Here is a 23,711-nt window from a genome sequence, read left to right as displayed (position 1 = left end):
ATTTCAGGGATTTAAGGATTTTAAAAATAGGTAAATATAAATTCTATAAAATATTCAAATACAATAAAATATAAACAATGGTTAATTATGAGAAAATGTAGGGCTATATTTACAAACCTTCCCAATGTCATTTAGCACAAAAATTCTTGTTCTGTTGATAAATGTCTGGTAAAATCTTTCCTCATGATTGACAAATAATTATTCAGTTTTAGTCCTTTACATCTCAGGTTGAGATAATGTCAGAAAAAACCCTGCAGGGTATTTTTTGTGTGTGAAATATTTTTTCATTTTTTATGATCACTGCTGATGATTCAGAATGAAGGCATTGGAATTTATTAGAATGGCATTGTTCTGGAATTTAATGAGATGACATATTCTGTTGGACGTATTAAATGTGAAGTGATTTTATGGAGTTTAGCTCGGTCCCCAACAGACTGCCATTTAGTCTAGTCACTATTTACACCACTGCCCTTGAAAATAATCCAGAACGGGTACTTTATTGTATATTTGAAAATTCAAGTTATCGCCACCACTTCTATATTTTCCCCGAGATAAATGAAATGTCAGGCTTTAAATAAGCTGGAAAATGGCACTGTTGTTTCCATCGTAACCTTTTGCCTTGGCGCATTCATTGCTCCTCGCGGAACGTGATTGGGCGCGAGAGGCAGTGGAAGCGCTCTTATGCCCGCCGCCGCTTCCCTCAGACTCCGCTTATTCTGCATTTCACCAGCGATTATAATACACGGAGCATAATGCCGACATTCCGAAGTAACTTTGCCTAGAAAGTGGAGATAACTGTGACAGAGAGTGAAGATTATGTTAATAGATATTTTCATTTATTTTCGTTATTATTATTTTGGAAATTACAATGAAGTGACAGGGGCAGCGTTGAGGGCCGTTGTGAATTAATGCGTTCATTATGCCCTGGCGATGCTGCGCTCATGAGGAGCCGGCGGATTGCTCCCGTGTCAGGATTATCGTCGCGGAGATGATCATGTGTGGGGGAGAGCGATTAGGACCGGCGGTGCGGCGGGAGCCCCGCAAGCCTCTGACAGTTGAACTGGGGTGCAGCGTGCTCGCCATGCCTCCAATTTATCAAGCGCCCGGGTGTAACCTATTATTCCCATCCGCGACAGATCCTTCACATTGTATTGGATTTAAACGTCAAAATTCCCACCCATTTGCATTGTTATTAACATATTTCTGTATTTAAGTTCAGATTTAGATGAGCAAGGTTTTAAAGCTGCAATTTCACATTAATCTGTAACTGAAAAATCAGTTAGTTCGCTCTATTAAAAATTTTTAAAATACCTTTTTAGACAGCAAGTGGACGTCACATTGATAGCAATTGATAGTAATTGCCCTGTAACCATATTAAGTAAATGGTAGTATGCACTCCTTTAGGCAGTTGCTAATTGCATAGACTGGTCTGCCCATAGCAGTTTCTGGAACCACGTGTTCATTCAACCCTAGTCATTTCAGTAATGCAGTAAATGATATAACAGTATATGGCTCTTAAACCGCAGCCTAGGTAATGTGCATTTAGGCCTCCTATGTAATGTGCTTTTACAGTGTACAGTACACGTTCACTGAATGACAGGTAAGGCGTGCGTTGGTGGTGTGCTGGTGCATATGCCCTAAGCATTGGCCAACTAAGCATTGGCCAAGTCCCGGCTTACGGCCCGGTAAACGGACTGCAGATAAACCGCGTGTTGTGAGAACCGTACCTTTGAAAACCGGGCCCGGCAGCAGCGGGGGGTCCGAAGGGGCGGGGGGGCTTTGAAAAACCGGCCAGCCCATCTCGCGCTCTTTAGGGACGGAGCGGGATGCGGTCCCGATAGTGCCAGCCCGAGAAGCGCCAGCCCGAGAAGCGCCTCGGAATTCTCCGGGTCTCCATTTCGCGTCCTAATCTCTTTAGGAGCGATGCGCCCGGAGGAGCTGAGCGCGGCTCGCGGGGAAGCCGTTGTCTAGGAACGGGAGTGTGGAAATGGCGGGATTATGCAGAGGTTGGCCCCGCTATCGCGCAAAAGACGCTTGGCTCTCTCGCGCGCCGCCCCGCGCTCTCCACATTTCCCTCTCGGTAACGGGGAGCACGCCATCTCTCCGCCAGTTTGACACTTTGGCCCTTATTTTCCTCCATTGTGCGGCGCGCCGGCCCTTTAAGAACGAGTGTCCCCTTTCCTGTGAGAAGCTGTACGGACCAAAGAGAGTCTTTAGGATGCGGACGAGCGGGTGAGTGACAGCTGGAGACGCGGCTGTTGAAAAATGCGAGCGGCCACGACTGACTGCCTCGGGAGCGCTCGCTCCTGCAGGGGCGACACGGAACGGCGGAAGCGACTGAGCGGTTCTGTCGAAATGCGCTTTTCCATCAGAAACCTTATTAAAGCGCTTCAAGAGGGAGCTCTCCCCGCGCATAAATGGCCGTTTAGGCGCGATAACATCGGGGGAAATAGCTGCGCTCTGAATGGAGGAGCCTGGGTTTTTGAGTTCTGGTGGCATGTCTTCAATAAAAGAGGGTTTGTGGAAGAGATGGGTTCATGTCCTTTTCGGAGGCAGCGGTAAATGTGTATGCAAATAGAGGGGATGCTTGTCAACAGTAGGCCATTTCTGACAGAATGAACCATACGAGATGGGCTGCACACAGCAGCACACAGCCGTGTATCTATGAATGATATTAAATAGAGTATTTGAACAGTCGGTGCTGAATCTGCTCTTTTAATCCTGTAATGCGTAGTACTGAATAGAAGTGATGCAGGGTAAAGGGCGGTAAGGAAAGGGACAGTCTCACTGCAGCAGATTCACATTTCTGTGGTAAATCGGGCGTCCTCTTCCTGTTTGGCCCGGTCCTCCGTGCCTGTGCCTCCGGCCCTCTGCTCAGGCTGCCCGTGTCCTTCCAGAGCGCATGGAGAGCGGGACGGGGGTGGGGGTGGGGGGCTGGGGGATGTGCCCACAGAAATGTGGGAGGTGTGGGGATGCGGGGGGTGGGGGGGAATTTAGAGCGTCGATCGGGGAGTTGGGGAGCAAGGATTTCAGAGATCAGAGAGCTATGAGATGGGTGTGTGTGTGTGTGTGTGGTGGAGTGGGGAGGGGGCTGTTTATGTGTGTGTGTTTGTGTGTGTGTGTGTGCGTGCAGGCATGTGTTTGTGCACATGAATGTGTGTGTGTGTGCATGTGTGTGTGTGTGTGTGTGCATGTGTGTATCTACATGCGTGTGAGTGTGAGGATGTTCGTGTGTTCTTATAAGCAGAGGGGGGGTGACTGGGGGGGGGGCATCAGGGGAACGGGACGAGCTGAAGAGAGCGAGCATGCCGCTTAGGAAATGTCACGCTGGGAAGATTTGCAGGTTTTGATCCGGGCAAATTAATGCAAAACCCCAGTGCAAGTATTTGTATGGGGAAAACTTTGGAGGGGACTCATCTCTTAATAGTAATTATTGGGTTTACATTAATTTCCCTCTCTATTTTCTTCCACAGGAGAGCTGATCACCGCTGCTTGTGAGCTGGGGGTAAGCATTAGCCGTATTGTTTAATCAATTCACTCATTAACTCTTATAAGCATTAAGGAAGTTTAATTAAGCATGGGCAGAAAGCAGATTAATTTACTTTTAGGCTACAGGTTTTTTTTTTTTCTTCCCTATTTCTATACACTTATTTTACTAAGTTAGGAGTACAGAATGCTATAATTTACGACCCGTTTTTCAAATCCAATTAAAGTCAATGGTAAGGCGATGGCTTTTGTGGGCTTTGCCTTATGTACGGTATAAGGCTTATTATGCCCCCCTCTTTTTTTTGTGTGTGTATGTGTAAGCCGGGAAGAATGAACTAAATCGGGTTAACAGTTCTAATAAGTTTTATTATTTAATAAAGTTTATTACGCCGCTGTGATCCTTTTAGGGAGGCTGAGGCGGTGTCAGTGCGCCAGTAATCCGGCCGTTAGTGCCGCAGTCCGTGTGGCCCGCCCGTCCCGCTCCCCTGCGTCCCCCCCCGGGCTCGCCGGGCCCTCCCCCCGGCCCCAGGCCGAGGACCCAGTGCCCCCCCGTCCCCAGTCCCCGTCCCGCCCGGGCAGAGCCCCGCCCCTCCCCTTCCCGGGGTCTCTTTGGGAGCCCGTCCCTGCCACGCGCCTCCACCCCTCCCGTCTCCACCCCTCCCGTCTCCACCTGCCCGCCCCGTCCTGAACGGCCTCTTCATTCCCCTCTCTCTCTCCTCTCCTTTCTGTATGTCTCACTGTCTCACACTTCTCCCTCTCTCTCCATCTTTCTGTCTCTTTTTCTCACTCTCTCACACTTCTCCCTCTCCCTCCATCTTTCTGTCTCTGTCTCTCACTCTCTCACACTTCTCCCTCTCCCTCCATCTTTCTTACACTTTGTCTCTCACTCTCACACTTCCCCTCCCTCCCGCTTCTTTTTTCTATCTCTCTCACACTTTTCTACCCTCTCTCCTTTTTTCTGTCTCTGTCACTCTCACACTTCTCCTCCCTCTCTCCTTCATTCTCTTTCTCTCACTCTCTCCCTCTCACCCTCTCTGTCTCTCTCCCTCTCTCTCTCTCTCTCTCTCTCTCTCTCTCTCCCGGTGTGTCCATAGCCTCCATGCCTCTGCAGCAGTGTCCTCTCGGCGTGTTCCGGTCGGGACGCGTGGCCGTTCGACCGCCGCCCCCCCTTCCCTCCTCTCCCCCCTCGCCCCCCCCCCCCGTTCCCCCCCCCGGCGTCCCCAGCCGTGGGCTTTATCAGCGGCGGGGACGGGTCCGCTCTTAATAAGGCGCTTTATCAGCCCTGCCAGGGCTTACCGGCTAATTGCCGGGGTCCCCCGCGGCCGCAGCGCCCAGGCGGGCGGTGCCAGGCGGGCGCGGGGAGGGGCCGAGTCGCCCAGCGGTCAGGGCGCGGCCGCCCGGCGTGGCCCCGCCCGGACCCCGCTCGCCCGCTCGCCCGCCCGCTCAGACGCCGCGCTCGTCAAAGAGGCGGTAATTAAAATTACAGGCTTTTAATTACATCTGGCTCCCCGTCCTTTCATCCTCCCTCGCTCCGCCCGCACTCCTCCCTTTCATCAGTCTCTCTCCGTCGCTCCGCTTCTCTGTCCCTTTGTCCTTTTCCCTCTCTTTCTCTCCTGCCCTCCCCTGGTCCTCTCTGTGGGGCTAATCGCTGTTTTCTGTTCTGACTTCCATCGCCCTCTCTCTGTCCCTCTCCCCTTCCCTGCTCTGTCCCTCTCCCCTTCCCTCTCTCTGTCCCTCTCCCCTTCCCTCTCTCTGTCCCTCTCCCCTTCCCTACTCTCTATATGTGGACTTTAGCAGTGGGGTTTCCTTCAGCACTGTCAGAGTTACAGAGACGTATCTGCATCATTAGTGAGAACTGTAGCTTCAGAATGTAGTTTGTTCTGTAGCATTATGGGTAATTCTTCTCAAACAGTTCAGTTCAACATTGACATTGATATGCTTTTAATCCTTACTGTTGAATAAATCATAAAAGATTAAATTTAAAGATTTAGGCTATATTTTCAAATGAATGTCTGAACCATTTTATGTTGCATTACAGAGTACAGTATTTCACTTGTACAGATTGTAGAAAATGGTTAACTTGTAGGTTATAATAAATTAAATGATAATTATATGTAGTTAATTTTGGTTTTGCAATCAAGTAACAGATGGAAAGTATTAAAAGCGAACAGTTTGGATGATGGATTCTCCTCAGTACTAAATTATATCTAATGCAGTGCTGCAGTAAAGCTTGTAGGAAGTGTATCGCTTGGATTAAAATTTGTTCTCAACTTTGATTTGCAAATAAATGCAAATGTTTCTCTGCAAACATAATGTTTTAATTTTATTTCGATGAACCTGCCAAACTGCTCGAATACAAAACAATTTGCATTTCAGTTGAAGTTAAGGAAATTTTCTTTATTGGACCCAGGCCTCAATCTTATTACAGAAACATGAATATAAAAGGATTTCTTTTTTGTTGGAAATTTATGCATGAATGCTTTGCACACATTGAGGAATTGCTTGAGAGTGAACTTTTTCACAAAATTATTTTTCACAAAACATTTTCACAAAAGAATATTTCACTAATTAATTCTTTCTGGTTCAGAACTCTGATATAAAATATTAATGCTATGGCTTTGACTAGGAGGCAATAAAATATACTTGTCTATATACATGCCTTTGTTCCATACGAAGAATTGGCATTATTTTGGTGAATCCAGAAATTGAGCATTCTCATAATAAAACTTATTCAGACAGCCTTCAGCATTCCTCCTTATTGAGCAGAATTGACGACGTAGCATCGCTAAATTAGCGCTGTGGAATTAGCATCGGAAAATGATGGTTTTGCCGCTGCCATTCCAGAGGCTCCGGGCGTCTTATAAGTAGCAGCCCGTGCTTTTGGCAGCTGGGTTTTTATAGCCGGTTATTCAGTCCTCCAGCGGCTGGAAGCTGAAAACACCTCCTCATGCGCTGACTCCCCAGCAGTCTCTCCAGTCATCCCACTGCGCTCCAGAATAATCACAATCGCCAATTTAATGATTAAAAAAGAGATGTGCGTTTGCATGCCAGTTCATGGAGCAGAGCTCATGGCCCGAGGCTTGACTTGTCAGATACTGCTTTGTGTCAAAGATCTGTTTTATTCAGCGGCATTCAAGATACCGTGATGGTAATGCATCAGTATACACTAGTAACAGAATATGGCTTTTCAAAATTTGACTTTCATTTATTATTGGCTTAAATGTAAAACTGAATCATAAATCACATACTTTAATTTCATTGTATGTATTATGTAATCATCATATGACATGTTATAATGTAAAGTTACGTGCTATTATGGAACATTTGTAGACTAATGAAAAACTCATGTTTATGGCATTTTACTATTTAGATTGCGAGTTTGTCTTTTTCTCCTCTGTTACAATGTCCATGCTTTCCTGTTCGTTTCGTAGTATTCTTATTCCTAAAACGGAAACTTTTTTATGTTGTGAAAATGATCAGCTGTGATGGCTTTGCGGTGTGCGGAGACTATGGAAATAAAAACAGCTTCTGTGGAGCTAAATTGGCTAAACTGACTAATGCGGCACTGTGAAAACGTGGAGTTCTTCTAAACAGATTACATTTGTTGGTATGCACCCTGCGCCTCACGTGTTTGTCCCAGAAAACACTTCTAGATGTTGCTGTTCCTCCTGTTGTAAGAATTTTATATTCTTATCGATTCAGTTAAGCCTGTAAATTGCACCACGCTCAACGATTGTTCTCTCACTAATTAACCGCTGCTCATTAAGCTTAATTACCCTTTCACTTCCCTATGTGTCCAACTAGAGTTGCTGACAGACGTGCTCCGTGTATCAACTAAATCGCAGGCTGCAAAACCTGGCCACCAAGATGCAGGAGAACTGCAGCTATTGCTACCTTAGCTATTGTACCGGAATACATATGTGGGAAATAAAAATAGGTCTATAAATACACACAGTTGGTTGCAGGTGAGAAATTGCAAGAGTATTCCAATGGGAGACTTAAAGCTCCCTGATCGCTATGTGTGTGTAAGCAGGCTCTTAATGATGACAGGCCAGGGACCGTATTTGCACACAGTGACTTTGTGCTTTGATTTTAGGGAGTGTGCTTTCCCTTCCCTGTGTAATAGTCTGGCATAAACATAAATGGGGGCTGGATTTTGAAAAGTCACAATAAAAGAGGCAGACCAGCTTGCCTGTTAGTCCATGACTAGCAAACCTTTTTCTTTGCAAAAGACATTTGCAACTTATAAGTGTGATGGACTGTGTTTTTTATTTATAGCTTCTGAATAGAATATATATTTTGCTATAGAGGATGTTTATGAATAGTGTACGTTTTTTGATGTAGTGGTGATGGTGAATGAATGCTACTCTCTCTCCCTCTCCTGTATAAACATGGCCACTGACTGGCTGCTGTGTCCCCCCCTCCAGGTGGCCCATCCCCCAGGCTACCCCCTGTTCACCCTCCTGTCACACTTGGCTCTGGTCCTGCTGCCCTTCCAGTCCGCAGCCTACAGCGTCAACCTGTTGGGTGGCCTGTTGGGGGCGCTGGCGAGCGGGACGCTCTGCTTCACTGTCTGCAGGTACTACTTTTTTTTGTTGGAAGGCATGACGATTAGTGTGGTGCTGATGTCTACTTGTAAAGGATGGAAAGAATAATGGCCGTTGTAGCCATTAATTTCACAGCCATTCCAGTCGCCGTTGTGCAGTTATATCCAATTAAGCAATTAAGTGCTTTTAATAATGGATATCCAATCTTGGCTCTTGTAGATTTGCAGCTGGTCATTCGAAATCATTAGAAGTTATATTGATTTGGTCAGGGTAGCGATTAGGCGAGTGTGGTGTGTAAGTGCACAGGTGGGACAAATGCCCCTGGGACGGCTGACCTCTGAGACCAGGATCTGTCGGGATGAAACAAAAAGGCCGTCAGAAGACAAGAAAAAATATTTGTGGTTCTGGGGCTGCTGGTGCCGCTGTCAGCCTGTGGGGGCTCCCTTTCCCAGTGCAAGTCGGGACGCGTCCGGGGACCCCCCGGTGCAGGTGGGCGGGCGGGGGCGGTTTTGGATCTGTTACAGTTATCTCCTGAAGGCCGTGACCCTGGATTCACAACTCAATTTCCTGCTAATCCCCACACGACCTGGAAGTTATTTATCCAGTTAACCTTCCTGCTCTGTGAGGTGAAAGGTCAGGGACCAGCCAAACGCAGGAGGGGGAATACTCCATACTGTTGACTCTGTACTATCAGCACGTCCCTGAATGCACAGGGACTGAACACACTTAATCAACCTCTCTAAATTAAAATCTGAAGTGGATCGCTGGCTTGTGTCACATGTGGTCTGTTACAGCATTGGCGAAGCAGAGCTCTCATAAAAGAGCACGTCTTGCTTTTAACTATTGGGGCCTGCTTTGTAATCTAGTATAATTGGCGAACATCAATTTCTGGACTGTTTGTTCTCTGCGTCCCTCCAGCTGCTAGTGTTGCCATGCCCTAGGCCCGGACTAACCTCTCCTCTTTGACCTCTGACCTTTCTGTTGCTTCACCCGCCCGCATGCTCAGAATCTCTGATGACTCTTCCTTTGAGGGATTAGCGAGAATATTGGGATGCTGTGGCCCTGGTCCCCTATCCAGCGCACTGGACATCTGTCAGCACATTTGCAGGGCTGCTCATACTGAATGATGAGTTTTCTAAATCATTGCACCAGCTACAGTATATCACCTTCTTAGTTTTAAACCAATGTGGAATGCGGTGTTTATTTTTAAAAGCTTTCCAGATTGTTCCATGAGAAAACCAGATTGAAGGAAGGTGTATCATTGGATATGCCAAACATTAATAAATGGGCCTTTTATGGTTACTTTGATGTTTGGCACATCTACAGTAATAAACACTTAGTGATCAGAGTACTGTTTTGCAGGCCTTAGGGAATCACACACATCCACTGTACCAACAAGTAAGGTTTCCATAGGCTTCTACCCCAGGATGAATAATCAATGACGTAAAAATAGTTGAACAATGTTTGTGAAAAGTCGCAAAGTTTAATTTATTGAAGGACGTCTGCTAAGCTGAAATGTCATGTAATGAAATGCAATGCAGGTTTGTTTGTAGCCATCGACTCCACTGCCGTGGACGAGCCTCTCTTTGTGTTCTGGCTGCTGTTGAAATGGTTGCCGTCATGTTGATTTCTGGGGGCTGAGTCTTCGATGACTTGTGGAGGCGCCTCTGATCCCCTGTTCAGTATTCATGGGCCAAGTCCGCTCTCCCCGCCGGCCCAGGCTGTTTGCTCACAGCGTCCCTGGTGTGTGTGTGTCGCAGCCCTGCCCCCCATCCAGCAGGCCCTCGGTCCTGTGGCTGGGAAATCCACCCCCCCCCCCCCCACCCTGCCATCAGTTCGCACCCTGAGTGTATGACTGTTGTATAACACATTCTCTCTGTCCTTCAACTATCCGTGTATGTATCACGTGTTTACATTGCCTAGGTGTTACATTGTATAGCTGTCTGAGTAGCAGCCTAAGTTAGAAGGCTATAAGGTAATGAACTGCCAGCAACCTTTGAATAGTAAAATTACTTTTAAGGGTAATAGAATAGTTTCTTTTGAACTACTTATTTTACAGTCGGTTTTGAGCAGATTCCTTTGTATCCTTTCATGTGTTGCTATATTATGCTGTGCAGTGCACAGGAACAAAATGAAAGATTCGTATTGTTGACTGAACGTGCGATCGAACGACAGATTCACGTTCAAACCGATTTTATTTTGGCGTCCGGCCGGTGGCAGCCTGTCCTGAGCGTATGTGAGCCCCTTCCCCTGTCAGCTGTCGTGAGCCGCGCCCATTTCCTGTGAGCGGGCGAGGCCCGGCAGGGCGGTGGGCTGGGGGGGTCAGGGGTCAGGGTCCTCGTCAGCGGAGGACGGGAGCAGGAGAGGAAGCGATCGCCACGGCGACTGGCCCCGAGCCCGGGGCTGCGGCCACAGCGCCCGCCCTTCATCGTGTGGTGCCCGCGAGCTGCCGCCGGCCGTTGCCGTGGCGGCAGGCGTGGGGTGCGGCTTTTCTCTTTCAGTCTCAAAGAAACGGTGTGTGGTGCTGTGTAGAACAGTCCTGCTTCCTACTTCAGTGCAAGGGTATGGTAGAGCAGTCTTCTGAGAATGCGAATTTAGGATGGATTTGATTGTTCATTTCTGTCAGTAATGTCTGGCCATTGCAATAGAGGACAGAGGGTTGAGGACCTCTGAATTTTAAATCACAAATCCTCCAAATGGACTTGGATCCAATTCTGGACATATTGTAAGAAAAGCCTCATGATTGGAACCCCCCCATTAACCTTGGAGGAGGGTGAGGTTTCAGTTAAAACACCCAGTCACACCCTATGAGCTCTTAAGTACAAGCTTACATGGGCATTAGGGTTTTCAATCCGTGTTTTTAACATTAAAATGTGTAAAATGCGGGTTTGCGCCATTATCAGTGCCAGGTCGGCCTGGGTCAGTGGCTTCAGACGGACCGGCAGACGGGGGAGGCCGAGGCGGGGAGGGGGTCGGGGAATGGAAGGGGGGGGGGGTAGTTCCGGAATGGCGCCCTTCTCCTCCAGTTTTTGGCGTGGGGGTCCCAGGTGCTCCGGCCATGCCCAGCGGAACTGCTGCGGTGGCCTACCACCCCCCCGCCGGGGGCTTTGCCCACCAAACCTGTCTGCGGACTGCCCCTGGCACTGACCGCTTCCCCCCGCGCTCCTTCTGAAGCCCGGCCCGTCTGGCCTCTCGCGGTCCCGTCCGCGCGGATTAGAGGCCGATCCGGAGCGTGGGGCTCTGGCGTCGCTCCACAGCAATCTGTGGCCTGTCCGTCTCGCAGAATTCCTCTACGGCCTGTCGCTCCGCGGAACAACTGCTAGTTGGCTAGTTGGCGGCAGGTGTCGGGAGAACGGGTAAGTGAACGGGTAAGTAAACGCAGAGCAGCGGAGCGGAAGCGGTCGACGCTTTCCGCTCGCGGTGGTGCGGCTACGTAGCGGGCGCGGCTGAGGCGGGGCTAGGGCTAGCGCCGCGCGGGTCTCGACGCACCCGCGCGCGGCTCATCCGCCAGGAGCCTGCCTGCGCGCACCAGCTGATATCTCAGTGGACCGGAGCCCTGGAGCCGGGCCAGTCTCTCACCCCGCCCCCTCCCCCCCAGCCCAACGCAGCCCGCGCTCCTCATAAAAGCTCAGACCATATGGTCCCTACAGGACCGTCCTCACAAGCCCCTCTACAGACACACTCTCTGCTTCAGGTGGGCTCCAGGAGGGAGGGATTTTGTGGGGACATTGACTGAATTTGGTAGATTGTGTGTGTGTGTGTGTGTGTGTGTGTGTGTGTGTGTGTGTCTGCGTGCGTGCCTGTGTGTGTGTGTGTGTCTGCATGCGTGCGTGTGTGTGCGTGCATTGTGTGTGTGTGTGTGTGTGTCTGTGTGCATTGTGTGTGTGTTTGTGTGTGTTTATGTTTGTGTGTAGGCGTGTCTGTGCGTTGGTGTGTCTGTGTGTGTATGTATGTGTGTGTTGGTGTGTACGTGTGTGTGTCTGCATGCGTGCGTGTGTGTGCGTGCATTGTGTGTGCGTGTGTGTGTGTCTGTGTGCATGTGTGTGTGCATTGTGTGTGTGTTTGTGTGTGTGTATGTTTGTGTGTAGGCGTGTCTGTGTGCATGTGTGTGTGCATTGTGTGTGTGTCTGTGTGTGTATGTATGTGTGTGTTGGTGTGTACGTGTGTGTGTGTGCATGTTTGTGCGAGTGTATGTGTAAGAACAGTTTGAATAGGTGGAGATTGATGGTAGCTGAAAACAGGAGAGCACCCTTGTTTCTGAGTGGAGACTCCTGCCTTGCTAAGCATGACCGCAGTGGTTTTTACATGAAATTTGAATACAATTACCTTATGTTATTAACAGAGACATGTTTTGGCAAGGCGTTTACTGGGTGCTTTCTTAAATACATTGTGCGAGAAGGATTAATTATACACATCGGAAAACCACAAGACATTTTTGACATCTAATGGGAATAATGATACGTCTCAGGAACTGTGTCAGACAACTTAAAACTCAGCTGCGTGCTGCAAGAAAGGATTTATAATTCAAAATACTCATTTTTCTTACATTAATGTATTGGATAAATACACTGCTTGTGCGCTTAGAGCAATTATTTTAAATGTTTGCAGCTGTTTCAGTGCAGAAATATTGCTAGGGAATGCTTTCAGCATTGCCTGTGCAGGTCACTGTTTTTGCACCTTTTCACACCTAGCAGATTATTAATGCTTGTTGGCACCTCTTGATTTTGTCGCAGTTCACCTGCAACAGACCCCTTGTTAGAGTGCGCCCATTTTTCGGTTGCATATTTGAAAATCCCAGCACGGACGATAAAACAACCTGTGATGTCATCCTGACTTGGGTGGTTTTGAAGATGGTGTATCTCTCATCCCACTGTTTAAAAAAAAGGAGACTGTTGCTGCCTGTGACATCATAATTGTGGGCCAGGATACCTCAAAGAAATTTCCAAAAGCCTCCCATGTGCAGATGCCGGCACCCGTGTCTGTGTCTGTGGTCTCCACAGCGTGACCAATGGTGCCCCCAGGACCCATCCCACAATGCAGTGTAACAGATTTTTAATGAAGATGTTATTTGCTCATTACGGAATTTTTTTTTGGGGGGGGGGGGGTGTTACGGCACGACGCGGCATACCGCGGCGGTTTAATATTCTTTTCCGCCCGCGGCCGCGAGATTGTCTCCGCGCCGGCCGCGAATATTACATCCCTCTCTCACCGCGCGGCGTCTTAATGAGACTCGCCAGCCGAGCCGCGGATCAGGCTTGGCAATTATAATTTGCCCAGAATGACTTAATGGAGTGTATAGAGGACTCCTATGTATCAGCGCTGCCTAATGACTTTTGTCTGGGCGGAGGCGAAATTAGAAATAGTAATAACGGCAATCTGCGAATTGGGTAAACACAGGGTTTTTTATTTATTTATTTTTTTTTTTGTTAGGTGCAGATTAAGACGGCATTCTTGTGGAAATTGTGGTGCGAGCCAGCGCATTGTTTGAGCGGGGAGGGGGACTGCGGTGATTCATTCTGGCTGCACGCTGAATGGCCTGTCTCGCGGTCTGAGGGAAACCTGCGCCTCTCTTTATCCTGCTTCTCCTGCAGGAGCCGCGTGCTCACAGACCGGGGGGGGGGGGGGGGGGGGCTGCGGATGCTGACCCCGCAGGAGCGTGCAACACAGGGCACGTGCATGCACATGCGCTTATGCACACACGCACACACACACACACACACACACACCCAGAAACACACACACACGCACACACACACCCAGAAACACACACACACACACACACACACACCCAGAAACACAGACACACAGACACATATATATATATGCATACAGGTGCTCTCTCTCTTTCTCTCTCTCTTTCTCTTGCACACACACACACACACACACTCACACATATGTGTACAGGTGCTCTCTCTCTCTCTTTCTCTCACACACACACACACACCTAAGCTGACCCTGGCGAGGGTATGTTGGTGCATACGTACTCTGCGTGAAATTAACGTCTTATTTACTTAAAAGCTTATTACAGCTTATTACTTAAAAGGTGCAGTTCAAAAAACTCCAGTTCAATGTTTTGATTATCTTCATTGGATGTGGGGAAATTGATGTTGTCATCAGAGAGTATCCAGCACTACGTACAGCGAAGGACAACATGCAAGCTGTGTTATTCTAGCTGAACCGGCAATTTTCCATTGAATTAATCCAGATGCAAGAGAGTGCAATGCTGCAAGGAGTTTGATTATTGCTGGGGTGGAATAGGAACATTGTGTGGGAAGTTGTTGGTCATCTTTTTTTTCTTCCCAAAGAGTGATTATTTCTAGGGCTGGGTGTTTGTCACAGAAGTGGCAGGTGCCACGGATTCCATGATTTTTGTCTTTTTCTTTTTTGGCAGTTCCGTGTTCCTGTTTTTAGTGCTTTCCATGATTATTTGGCAGTTTTAGATGGTAACTTTAATGCAGTCGGGTTGTAATAAAATGTTTGACAGCTGCTGTCAGTCTTGATGCTGCTTGCTCCTTCCCCTGTAGCTGTGGTAACATTGTCAGTGTCAACAGACGCTTCATCAAAGACTAAAACCTTGCAATGTAGGCTAAAATGTGTGATATAGTTGTTTCATAACTTTTTTCATTAAATAAATAAAATAATTATTTAAAAATTGTGTTTTGTGTTTACTCAGATTCCCTTTGTCTAATTGCACAGGCCTGTCAAATGAAGAAATTCCAAAGAACATATTGAAAATGCTCCTGTTATGAGCTGCTTTGTGAGCCAGGAATCTCAGACCCCCTCTGTTCCATTGTTTCTGTGAACTGGTTCAATTTGCTGGAATTCCTCTACAGGGCCCTACTGGGACAATGGCACTAACGCCTGGCTGAGGTCAGTTTTTTTTTTTTGGGGGGGGTGGGGTGGATCGGGGGGTGTAGTAGTTTGGAGGTGTGGTGAAGGGTTTGGAGGGTTTCAGCAGTGTTGGGGTGTCCTCCTGGTCCTGGACAGCAGGTCCTAGCTGCCCAAATCTGTCCAAGGTGGTGGGTGTTCCCGGGGGAGTCTGTTGGAATTGGTGCTCCCACCCACCACCACTTCTGTTTGAATTATTTTTCCCCACCTCTTTAAGTGATTTTTTCCAGCTTTTTTAAAATGGCCTGGTGAGAGCAGTACAAAGGAGAGCCCTTGTGGTCTGCGAACAACGGCATCATTGTCCTCTCTCACAGGTGAAGGCCGGCTCTTGTCGGGGGGGGGGGGGGGGGGGGGGCGTGGCCTCGTGTCGCGCTGCACTGAGCCGCGGGTGGGCGTGGCTTCGCGTTGAGCTGCCGGTGATGGAAGGGTTGGGATTCTGAAGGTGGCTCCAGGGTCCCACCTAGGTGCGCGGCGGCTCGGAGGAGGGGGTCGGGGGTGCGAAGGTCGTGACCCCCAGCCTGCGGCCTGCGCTGAAGGGGGGGATCAGAGGCGCGGGGTCAGCCTGTATTAGCACCCAGCGTGTTGGGGCTCCTGACAGTCATTGTGTTCCAGACTCAGGGCTAATTCACACTATGTCCCTGACTTTGTTAGGATCGGAGTGTACAAGACAATATGGGTTATTCTGAGGCCAGCCTATTCTGCTCAGTTTGTCGTGTTTGTTTTTCTTCTGTTTTTGGCAAATAATATTGGATGTACAGTAATAAGGCTTTGACCCTGTTCCCCTGTGTTTTTTTGGGACTTCCCTTTCAAGCCATTTAGTAGTGCCTGTAGTGATTGACAGGTGACATGTGGATCCCTGCTGTGTATGGTCTGAATTGTAACCTACCGCAATACACGTGTCACACCTTAACTTCGGAACGAGGGAAGGGTTGTGAACAAACTAGTTTTGGTTTTATCGTAGAGACCAGCCCTAATCAAGGGTGTCATCGGTCAGGCCCTGGGTATTCCGTCGTCCTGAGACGGGTCATCGGCAACGCCAGAGCGTGAGCGAGCGACGGTCCTGTAGAGCGAGCCATCATCTCCTCAAATGGAGTCAAACAGAGCGAGCGAGCGAATCGCGTCTCCCGGTGACTGCGCTTGGCAGCTCCTTCCAGGATGCCCCCCCCCCAACATCAGCCCCCCCGCTAAGAGCGTGCGCCAAGGGTTAATTACCGCGCAAGGGGGGGTAGAATTGAGGGTGCGGGGGGTCCACGCACCTCAAGGAAAAGCTGCCACCAAACCCCCCAACGCACACCCCCCCCCCCCCACCTTACCGCCCGGATGACAACTAATTCCTGGAGCGGTTCAGCAAAAAAAAATGCGCTATCTCCTAGCAGGAACCCCCCCCCTGCCCCCCTCCTCCCCCCACACGCATACACACACACTCCCCACCCCACTACCAATCCTCCCCCCTGTTCCCTCACAGGCGACGTAGGAGAAGAGGAAGAAGAGAGGAAGGGGAGTAAGAATGAAAAGAGGGGGGTGGGGGGGTAAAAAAACGAGAAGTAGTCAGCGAGAGTTATTTTTCCCCCCTTCTCCCTTCTCCTTTTTTTCCTGATTTACTGCGCTTTCCTCAGAAAGCTCCATTGTTCCCTTCCCTAAGTCTCATCAGGCCTTTTGTGGCTGACTATCACAGCGGCAGCCAGAGAGCTGGAAATGTATAAATGGTATCATGCCTGTGATTAATGGCGGTGCTTATGAGTCAGGTCTGATAACGGGCCCGCTCTCAACTCAATTTCAGATACCGTTAATGGAATCTGTCTTCTGCGATTGTAATGTGAGAGCGCCTAATTTGCTATGGAGCTTGAAGCTGTCACCGGCAAGGGATTGTGGGGTCATAAGGGACCTGGCAGCCGTTTGGCCTGCAGCGTATATCTGCGGCTCTGAATAGAGCAGCTCTCTGCCTGTCAGTTAGCTGATAGGCTGATGAGGACTCTAAGCCACTCCACACAATGGAGGATAGGGCCATACTGCCTGACTTCCCTAATTGTCAAGCCTGCTCAAATTTCAGAGCCAGCATGCTGGGGACTGGGCTGGTTTTTTTTTTTTTTTTCTTTCCCCTCCCTCAACTTTTTTTTTCTTCTTCATTTCATCCTCCATCCTCACACACTCTCTGCACACCTCCCCTCCCCCCCGCCATCCGCTCCACTCTCTCCGCTCCTTTTTTCTTAGCCTCTCCTTTTTTCTCATTTGTACTCTCTCTCTCTCTCTCCCTCTCTCTCTTCCTCTCCCTCTGTCTCTCTTTAATAAGTGGTGGGTCTTAGCGTATGACAGATTATCCCAAGTTTGCCTCAATTACTGCTAAAGAGATGGAGGACGGGGAAGAAGGGGGGAAAGAAAGGGGGGGGAGAACTTTTGTGGAAACATTTAAATTGCGGAGGATATCTCCCGTGGTGGGGAGCTGTGGCTGGCTGTGCTGCAGAGGGGGATGAGCACAGAGGCCAGCGCTCAAAGACTATGGGAATGTTGGGAGCTTTTTTTAAAACAAAAATGGATACAATAATCAGTTAAAATTCCAACAGTCTTGCATTACACTCATAGTCGTACTGTAAAGGTTTTCCCATTCTCCATTTTGATTTTATAGGACCCTTTCATAACTCTGTTCATGCTATTCTTGCCAGAGTGTATGGAGCCCATTTTACAATGTATTTATGTGATTGGGTTGAGTGGTTAAGCAGCTGGACTTGGTGGGCTGCTCTTGCTTTGAAAATGGGTCTCAACCCAAATTACTTCATTAAATATCTGTGTGTGTATATATGCAAATTTATACTGGTATATTCATTTTTGACTAATTAAAATGTACATAATTTTTGTGAAATGGAAATTAGGTAAGAACATACTGTAAGTTTTTACCTGGGTCAGAAATGCTCCAGCAGTAAACATGTTTTAGGAAGTAAGTAGCGCTGGAATAATTCTCCCCTTCCCTCATCTCTCTCCCCCCAGGGTGGGCGGAGCAGGGCCGGGGGCGGTCCTTGCCGGGGCGGGGTTTGCTGTGTCCAGGCTGGTCTGGCAGTGGTCCATGGTTGCCGAGGTCTTCTCCCTTAACAACCTCTTTGTAGGGCTGCTCTTCTCCCTGGCTGCCTGTTTCCACCACGCTGACAGCGCCCCCCAGAGGAGGAAGGTGATACACCCCCCGGCCTCACAGCACCCATTTTACTTGTCCTCACACTTGCCTGCAGGGTTCTGTGTTGTGTTTTAAATGAACTTTTCTCCCGCTCTGTTAGTTTGCCCAGTGGGGGGCGCTGTGCTGTGGCTTGGGCCTGTGTAACCAACACACGCTGGTGCTGTACGTAGCAGTCATCGTCCCGTGGGTCCTGCTGCGTCTCCACTCCCAGCAGGTGAGTAAAGAACCCAGGTAGCTATGCTGTAGCTGTTAGCCTCTCCTCGAGCGAGTGGGCTGGGAGACTCACCGCGCGTCGCCCCCTGTCTGCCAGGAGCTGTCACTGCGGGGCCTGGCTGTGCTGGGGCTGTGCTTCCTGGGAGGGTTCCTGCCCTACGCCTACCTGCCCGTGTCCTCCTCCCTGAACTGGGCGCGCTGGAGCTGGGGGGACCAGACCTCCCTCCCCGGCCTGCTCACCCACCTACTGAGGGCGGAGTACGGGACCTTCAGCCTGGTACGACCTCTTCCTCTCCCTCCTCTTCTCTCTCACACACACACACACATGCGCACTGTCGGACACACGGCGTGTACACACATGCATCTCCTTCAGCCCAGTTCTGCCCTCTTGGTCCCACACACACATTACCATAAAGTCTGCCTTAACAAGTGTCTTAGTTGCAATGAGACTTAAAATCTTATTTCTTTCTCTCAAGTAGAAAATATTGTCTTGTTTAAAGTCAGTTTGCTTGACAAGTGAAAATTTCTTACCCTAGTGGTAAATCTTGAAATGAGTCCAACTGTCTCACCTCATTGACATTATTTTGTCCTATTTAGCAAAAACGTAATAGAATTAAGGTTTTAAAGTCTAAATATAAGACTAACTTGCTTGTTGAGATTTACATATGTTTTTGGTTTTTGCGGTGCAGTGAACTTTTTAACCTCACAGTCACCTTTTGAAAGTAACCCTCTGCTGCGGTGGCTGAAGCTGATCTGTGGGCCTCGTTCATCTCCCCGTCGCCGCACATAGAAATGAACTGTGAGGAAGCGCTTTTTGTCGCTCGCCGAGGTGCCGACGCGCTAGCGCCCGTAATCCACGCGCTGGGCCCCGGTGGCTAGCCCCGCCTCGCCCCGATCTCAAATGAGCTTTCTAAACGCTCTTAAGCGCCGGGCTCCTCTGCAATCCCATCCGGCTCAAAGCCCTTCCGGACCGTTCCATCAGGCTCCCCCCCCCGCTCCCCGTAAATACGCAGATAAGTGTAGCCGTTGACACCCCCCGCCCGCCCCGGACGGCCTCCCCTCTTTAATCGGACCCGGCGGAAAAGGCGCGGCGGTTTTTCGCCGGCTGCCCCGTGGCCTCCGCTCGCGTCTGGCTGGCCGGGCCCCGGGGGGCCCCGGGGAGATTAGAGCGTGACGGACCTGCTTCTCTCTGATTTGTGCGACAACAGGCTAAGACGGAGAGGACGGTGAGCCTGGCCGCGATGCTGCAGTGAGTACCACCCGCCCTGCTCTGTGTCCCTCCACTTTAACCCGCTCTCTGCTCCTTAAGGCCTTTTACACGACACACAGTGATGTCCTTTTGCATTGGCTGATGGTAATTGTAGTTCATTTCATTATTTAGGCACTAAGAATGAAACCGAATCGTTTTAAAGACAGCGATGTGTGCGGTGTCTTCCTTTGTTCGATGTGTCCCGTCTCTCAGGTGCGTGGACTCACAGTGTGACGTGACTGCGTCTGTCTGTAATTATTTTTCGTTTGTTTCGTTTGGTTTTTTGTCTGAATGAGTTTTGTTTGCCGGAGCGAACGAGGCTCGTCTGCATTCCGAAGCCGTCGCGCGGCTAAACTCCGCGGGCGTAGCCGGCGAGCGCCAGGGCTGCCGAGGAGGACCCCGCCCGTAATCGAGCCCGTCTCCGCTTCTTTTCTCCGTCCTTTGTTCTTCCTCTAACTCCATTCTTCCGCGGGAGCAGAGCCGAACCCGTTTGGTGGGGCCAAATCTCCATGTTGTGTTTCTCCAGCGGTTGAAATGATCACAGAGCTCTGGCGGGAAAGCGTGACAGGCAGTGATGACAGACTCTGCAATGCCGCTGGAGAGATTGCGGTCCCCCCCCCCCACCCCCCACCCCGCCCCCCCCATCATCCCTGTTCTGCCATTTAGCGCGGATGATGGACAGAGCGCTCAAATGAAGCAGCCCCACCCCCCTCCCCCGGCCCCCCTGCTGGGTGACAGACAGGCACACCTTGATGTTGAGTGAGAGAGGTGAACACGGAGGATGGTGACAAGCGTTCTGCTGTATGGACATAACCTCACAGGGAGCACCTCACATGCGCTCCCTATCTCTCTCTGTCACACACACACATACCCACACACACACGCACACGCTCACACACACACATACCCACACACACACACACACACACACACACATACCCACACACGCTCGCACTCACACACACACACGCATACACATATACATGCACAAACACACACATGTACACACGCACATACACACACGTGCACACACACCCACGCACGCACACACGCATAAACACACACATTCACGCACGCACGCGCACGCACACACGCAGCAGATGCAGACGCTTGTGTTCAGGGACAGACATGGATGTGTTTATGCAGTTAGCAGTGTTCATTCTGGGACAGGTGGGGCATGTACAGTGAAACTGTCTGTCAGTCAGCATGGTGTCTGTCTGTCTGTCCAAGGGCTCAGCTGGACCACTGTGTGGCTGACCTGTCTCTTCCTGTCCTCATTCTTGCTGGCGTTGCCTGCTTCCTGTCCATCAGTGACAGGTGAGATCTCTGCGCCAAAACTATCTTTTGCCAACAGTGTTTACACCTTCACAATTTCCCTGGTTTCTCTCTCCTTTAGCTTGTGTGTTTGTGTACCTTTGGATGTGAAAGAGAGTTGTGAAAGGTGTGTGAATGTTTATGTGTGTGTGTGAAGATGTGGAAGAGAGAGGTGAATGGCTGGTTGTCTTGGGGCAGGGTCTGGGCCCGGTTGCGTGCGAGAGATCCAGAGGGTGGCAAATTTCTCGGGCATCGTGGGAAGGGGGAGGGCGCCAATTCATTACCGAGGCGTGTGTGCCAGTGTCTGTGTGAGGTGCGCTGATAAAGGCGGGCGGTGCCAGGAGGCGGTAGGGGCGCGGGAGACGGGCGCGGGGGACGGCCCCCCCCTCCCCCCGGGCGGCCCGGACCCCCTGTCTCCACGCTCATACAGGGGCAGGTCAGGAGCGCTTTAATAGGCACAGATAGCAGCCGCTTCAAAGAGCGCCTCTTTCAGGGAGATAACAGCCATTCAGCAGCAACGCACTGCAGCACCTCCCCAGGGCCAGGGGCTGGCTGCTGGGAGAAACAGTGCTCTCACACACATACTTATACACACATACACATACACACATATACACTCACCCACTCACTTATACACACAAACACATACACACACACACACACACACACACACATACACACATGCACACTTATACACACATACACATACACACTTATACACACATACACACACTCACACATACACACATGCACATTTATACACACATACACATACACACATACACTCACTCATTCACTCACTTATACACATACACATTCACTCATTTATATACATATACACACACACACAAACACATTCATACACACATACACTCACTCACTTAGACACACATACACATTCACTCATTTATATACACATACACACAAACACATTCATACACACATACACTCACTCACTTAGACACACATACACATTCACTCATTTATATACACATACACACAAACAAATTCATATACACATGCACACGCTCACTCACTTATACATGCATACACATACACACTCATTCACTTAAACTCACATTCACTCACTCACTGCTATCTGAGAGATAATGAGTGTGTGTTTCTGTCATTGAGAAAGTAAGTGTGTGTGCATCTGTTTGTGAGAGAGTGAGAGTGTGTTTCTGTCTGTGAGAGGGAGTATGTGTTTCTTCATGGGATAGAGAGAGAGAGAGTGTGTGTGTGTGTGTTGGTGGGTGTGTGTGTTTATGCTTGTCAGAGTGAGTTGGTGTATCTGAGTAAAGGGTGTGGATCTGCCTATATGAGGTCTTTGGATATGAAAGGCATGCTGCTTGTGAACCTGCAGGAGGCGCTGTGTCCTGCCCTGGCTGCTGGTAAGCATGCTGCTACTGTATTCACTGTTCTTCGCCTGGAGGGCCAACCTGGACATCAATAAGCCCCTCCTCCTGGGCGTGGTGAGTGGTGGGGATTGATACGTCGTTGAATGAATGTTCACAACAGATGATGCTAACGGCTACTTCTGTCTGATAGCAGGAGTTACAGTGTATGTGAAAGTTATTTCTTGATAGTTCTGACGTAGTCTTACTTGATTATGGCAGTCCAGCGAGTGCACTCATTCAACATTTTAAAAATAGAACGTCTTTGTAGTGATTCTGTTTCTTTGTGTGAATTTTACGGGTGGTGTGATCTATGTGGTCCTTTGATTCTTTTATGAAGATATCAGTGCTGCTGTTGATAGATGTTGCAAAATATTTTTGGTTTGTCTGTAGCAGCCATTTGCTACCTGCCAAGGCTGTGTAAGGTCAATTGTTGAAGTGTCATAGCTTTACTCTGTAGTCCTTCAGTTTCCTCCAATCACAGTCCTCAGGGCAAAGCGGGTGGAATTTGACTGGACAGTGTGTGGCTCACTCATAGCACTGTGCAGGGTTTAGAGGAACCTTTGTAAAATAACACCCTGGCAGGAATAACAGACTAACAAGACATGCCATTGTATTCAGTAATTACTGAGCAATAAGTCCTCAAATTGAAAAAGCTATTGTAAGGTCAGACTCTGCTGTATTAGTTGTGGGGAAAAATACCCTGTTGGCAAATCTGGTCCTGAGGAGGTTTCACCCAAATCCTTAATTACTAAATTAGATTAATTATTAAGCTTAATTAGTCCACATGTTAAAGGTATTTAGCACTTGATGATTTAGAGAGAGACCCGTAAAATCGTCTGGATTGTAGCTCTTTGGGCCCTGTTAAAAGGATAGCACACAAGCCCTTGCTACAACAGCAACACAGATGAGAATTACAGGACAACAAGCAAGTGACCTGTTGGGCTGTGCTGTTCTCCTGACACTTGTGCTTGTGTGTCTGTGCTTGTGTCTGTGTGCATACGTGTGTGGGTGTGTGTGTGTCTGTGTGTTTGTGTTTCTGTGTGTGTGTGGTTGTGTATGTTTGTGCGTGTGTATGTGGTTGTATCTGTGTGTGTGCTTGTGGGTGGGTGTGGGTGTGTGTGTGTGAGTGTGTATGTGTGTGTGCACGCTTCTCTGTGTGTGTGTATTTGTGTGTGTTGCCTGTGCGTTGTCTGCTCAGGTGGAGCGGTTCTGGTTGCAGAGCGATGCAGCCCTGTGCGTTCTGGCGGGACTGGGCCTGAGCGGCCTGCAGGGGGCGCTGGAGCAGTGGCTGGGCAGAGGGGCACTGTGGAGCGCTGGGGGCTGGGCCCTCACCGCCATGCTGGTGGCACACCTGGCGCACTCCAACCACAGGTGAGCAGCAGCGGAGAGCTGGGGGACTAGTGAAGAAGGAGAGAGATCGCCACCTGCAGCACTGCAGCCAGGGCCTTCAGTAA

The 23,711-nt window shown here is 49.4% G+C and overlaps 1 protein-coding gene across 1 annotated transcript in view; it reads left to right on the top strand.

Moving 5' to 3' along the window:
• Positions 1-23,711, top strand: part of tmem260 (transmembrane protein 260) — a 32,343-nt gene that overhangs the window by 3,895 nt on the left and 4,737 nt on the right. Inside the window, exons 2-10 of the mRNA XM_035403124.1 lie at positions 3,474-3,505; positions 7,914-8,065; positions 17,904-18,081; positions 18,185-18,298; positions 18,395-18,574; positions 19,506-19,546; positions 20,777-20,863; positions 22,224-22,332; positions 23,456-23,628. Of these exons, the coding sequence (XP_035259015.1) occupies positions 3,474-3,505; positions 7,914-8,065; positions 17,904-18,081; positions 18,185-18,298; positions 18,395-18,574; positions 19,506-19,546; positions 20,777-20,863; positions 22,224-22,332; positions 23,456-23,628 (1,066 nt within the window). The remainder of the gene's footprint in view (positions 1-3,473; positions 3,506-7,913; positions 8,066-17,903; positions 18,082-18,184; positions 18,299-18,394; positions 18,575-19,505; positions 19,547-20,776; positions 20,864-22,223; positions 22,333-23,455; positions 23,629-23,711) is intronic.

Source organism: Anguilla anguilla, chromosome 1, assembly GCF_013347855.1.
Source record: "Anguilla anguilla isolate fAngAng1 chromosome 1, fAngAng1.pri, whole genome shotgun sequence".
In the NCBI taxonomy this organism is placed as follows: Eukaryota; Metazoa; Chordata; class Actinopteri; order Anguilliformes; family Anguillidae; genus Anguilla; species Anguilla anguilla.
This window is presented reverse-complemented; position numbering and strand designations above follow the sequence as displayed.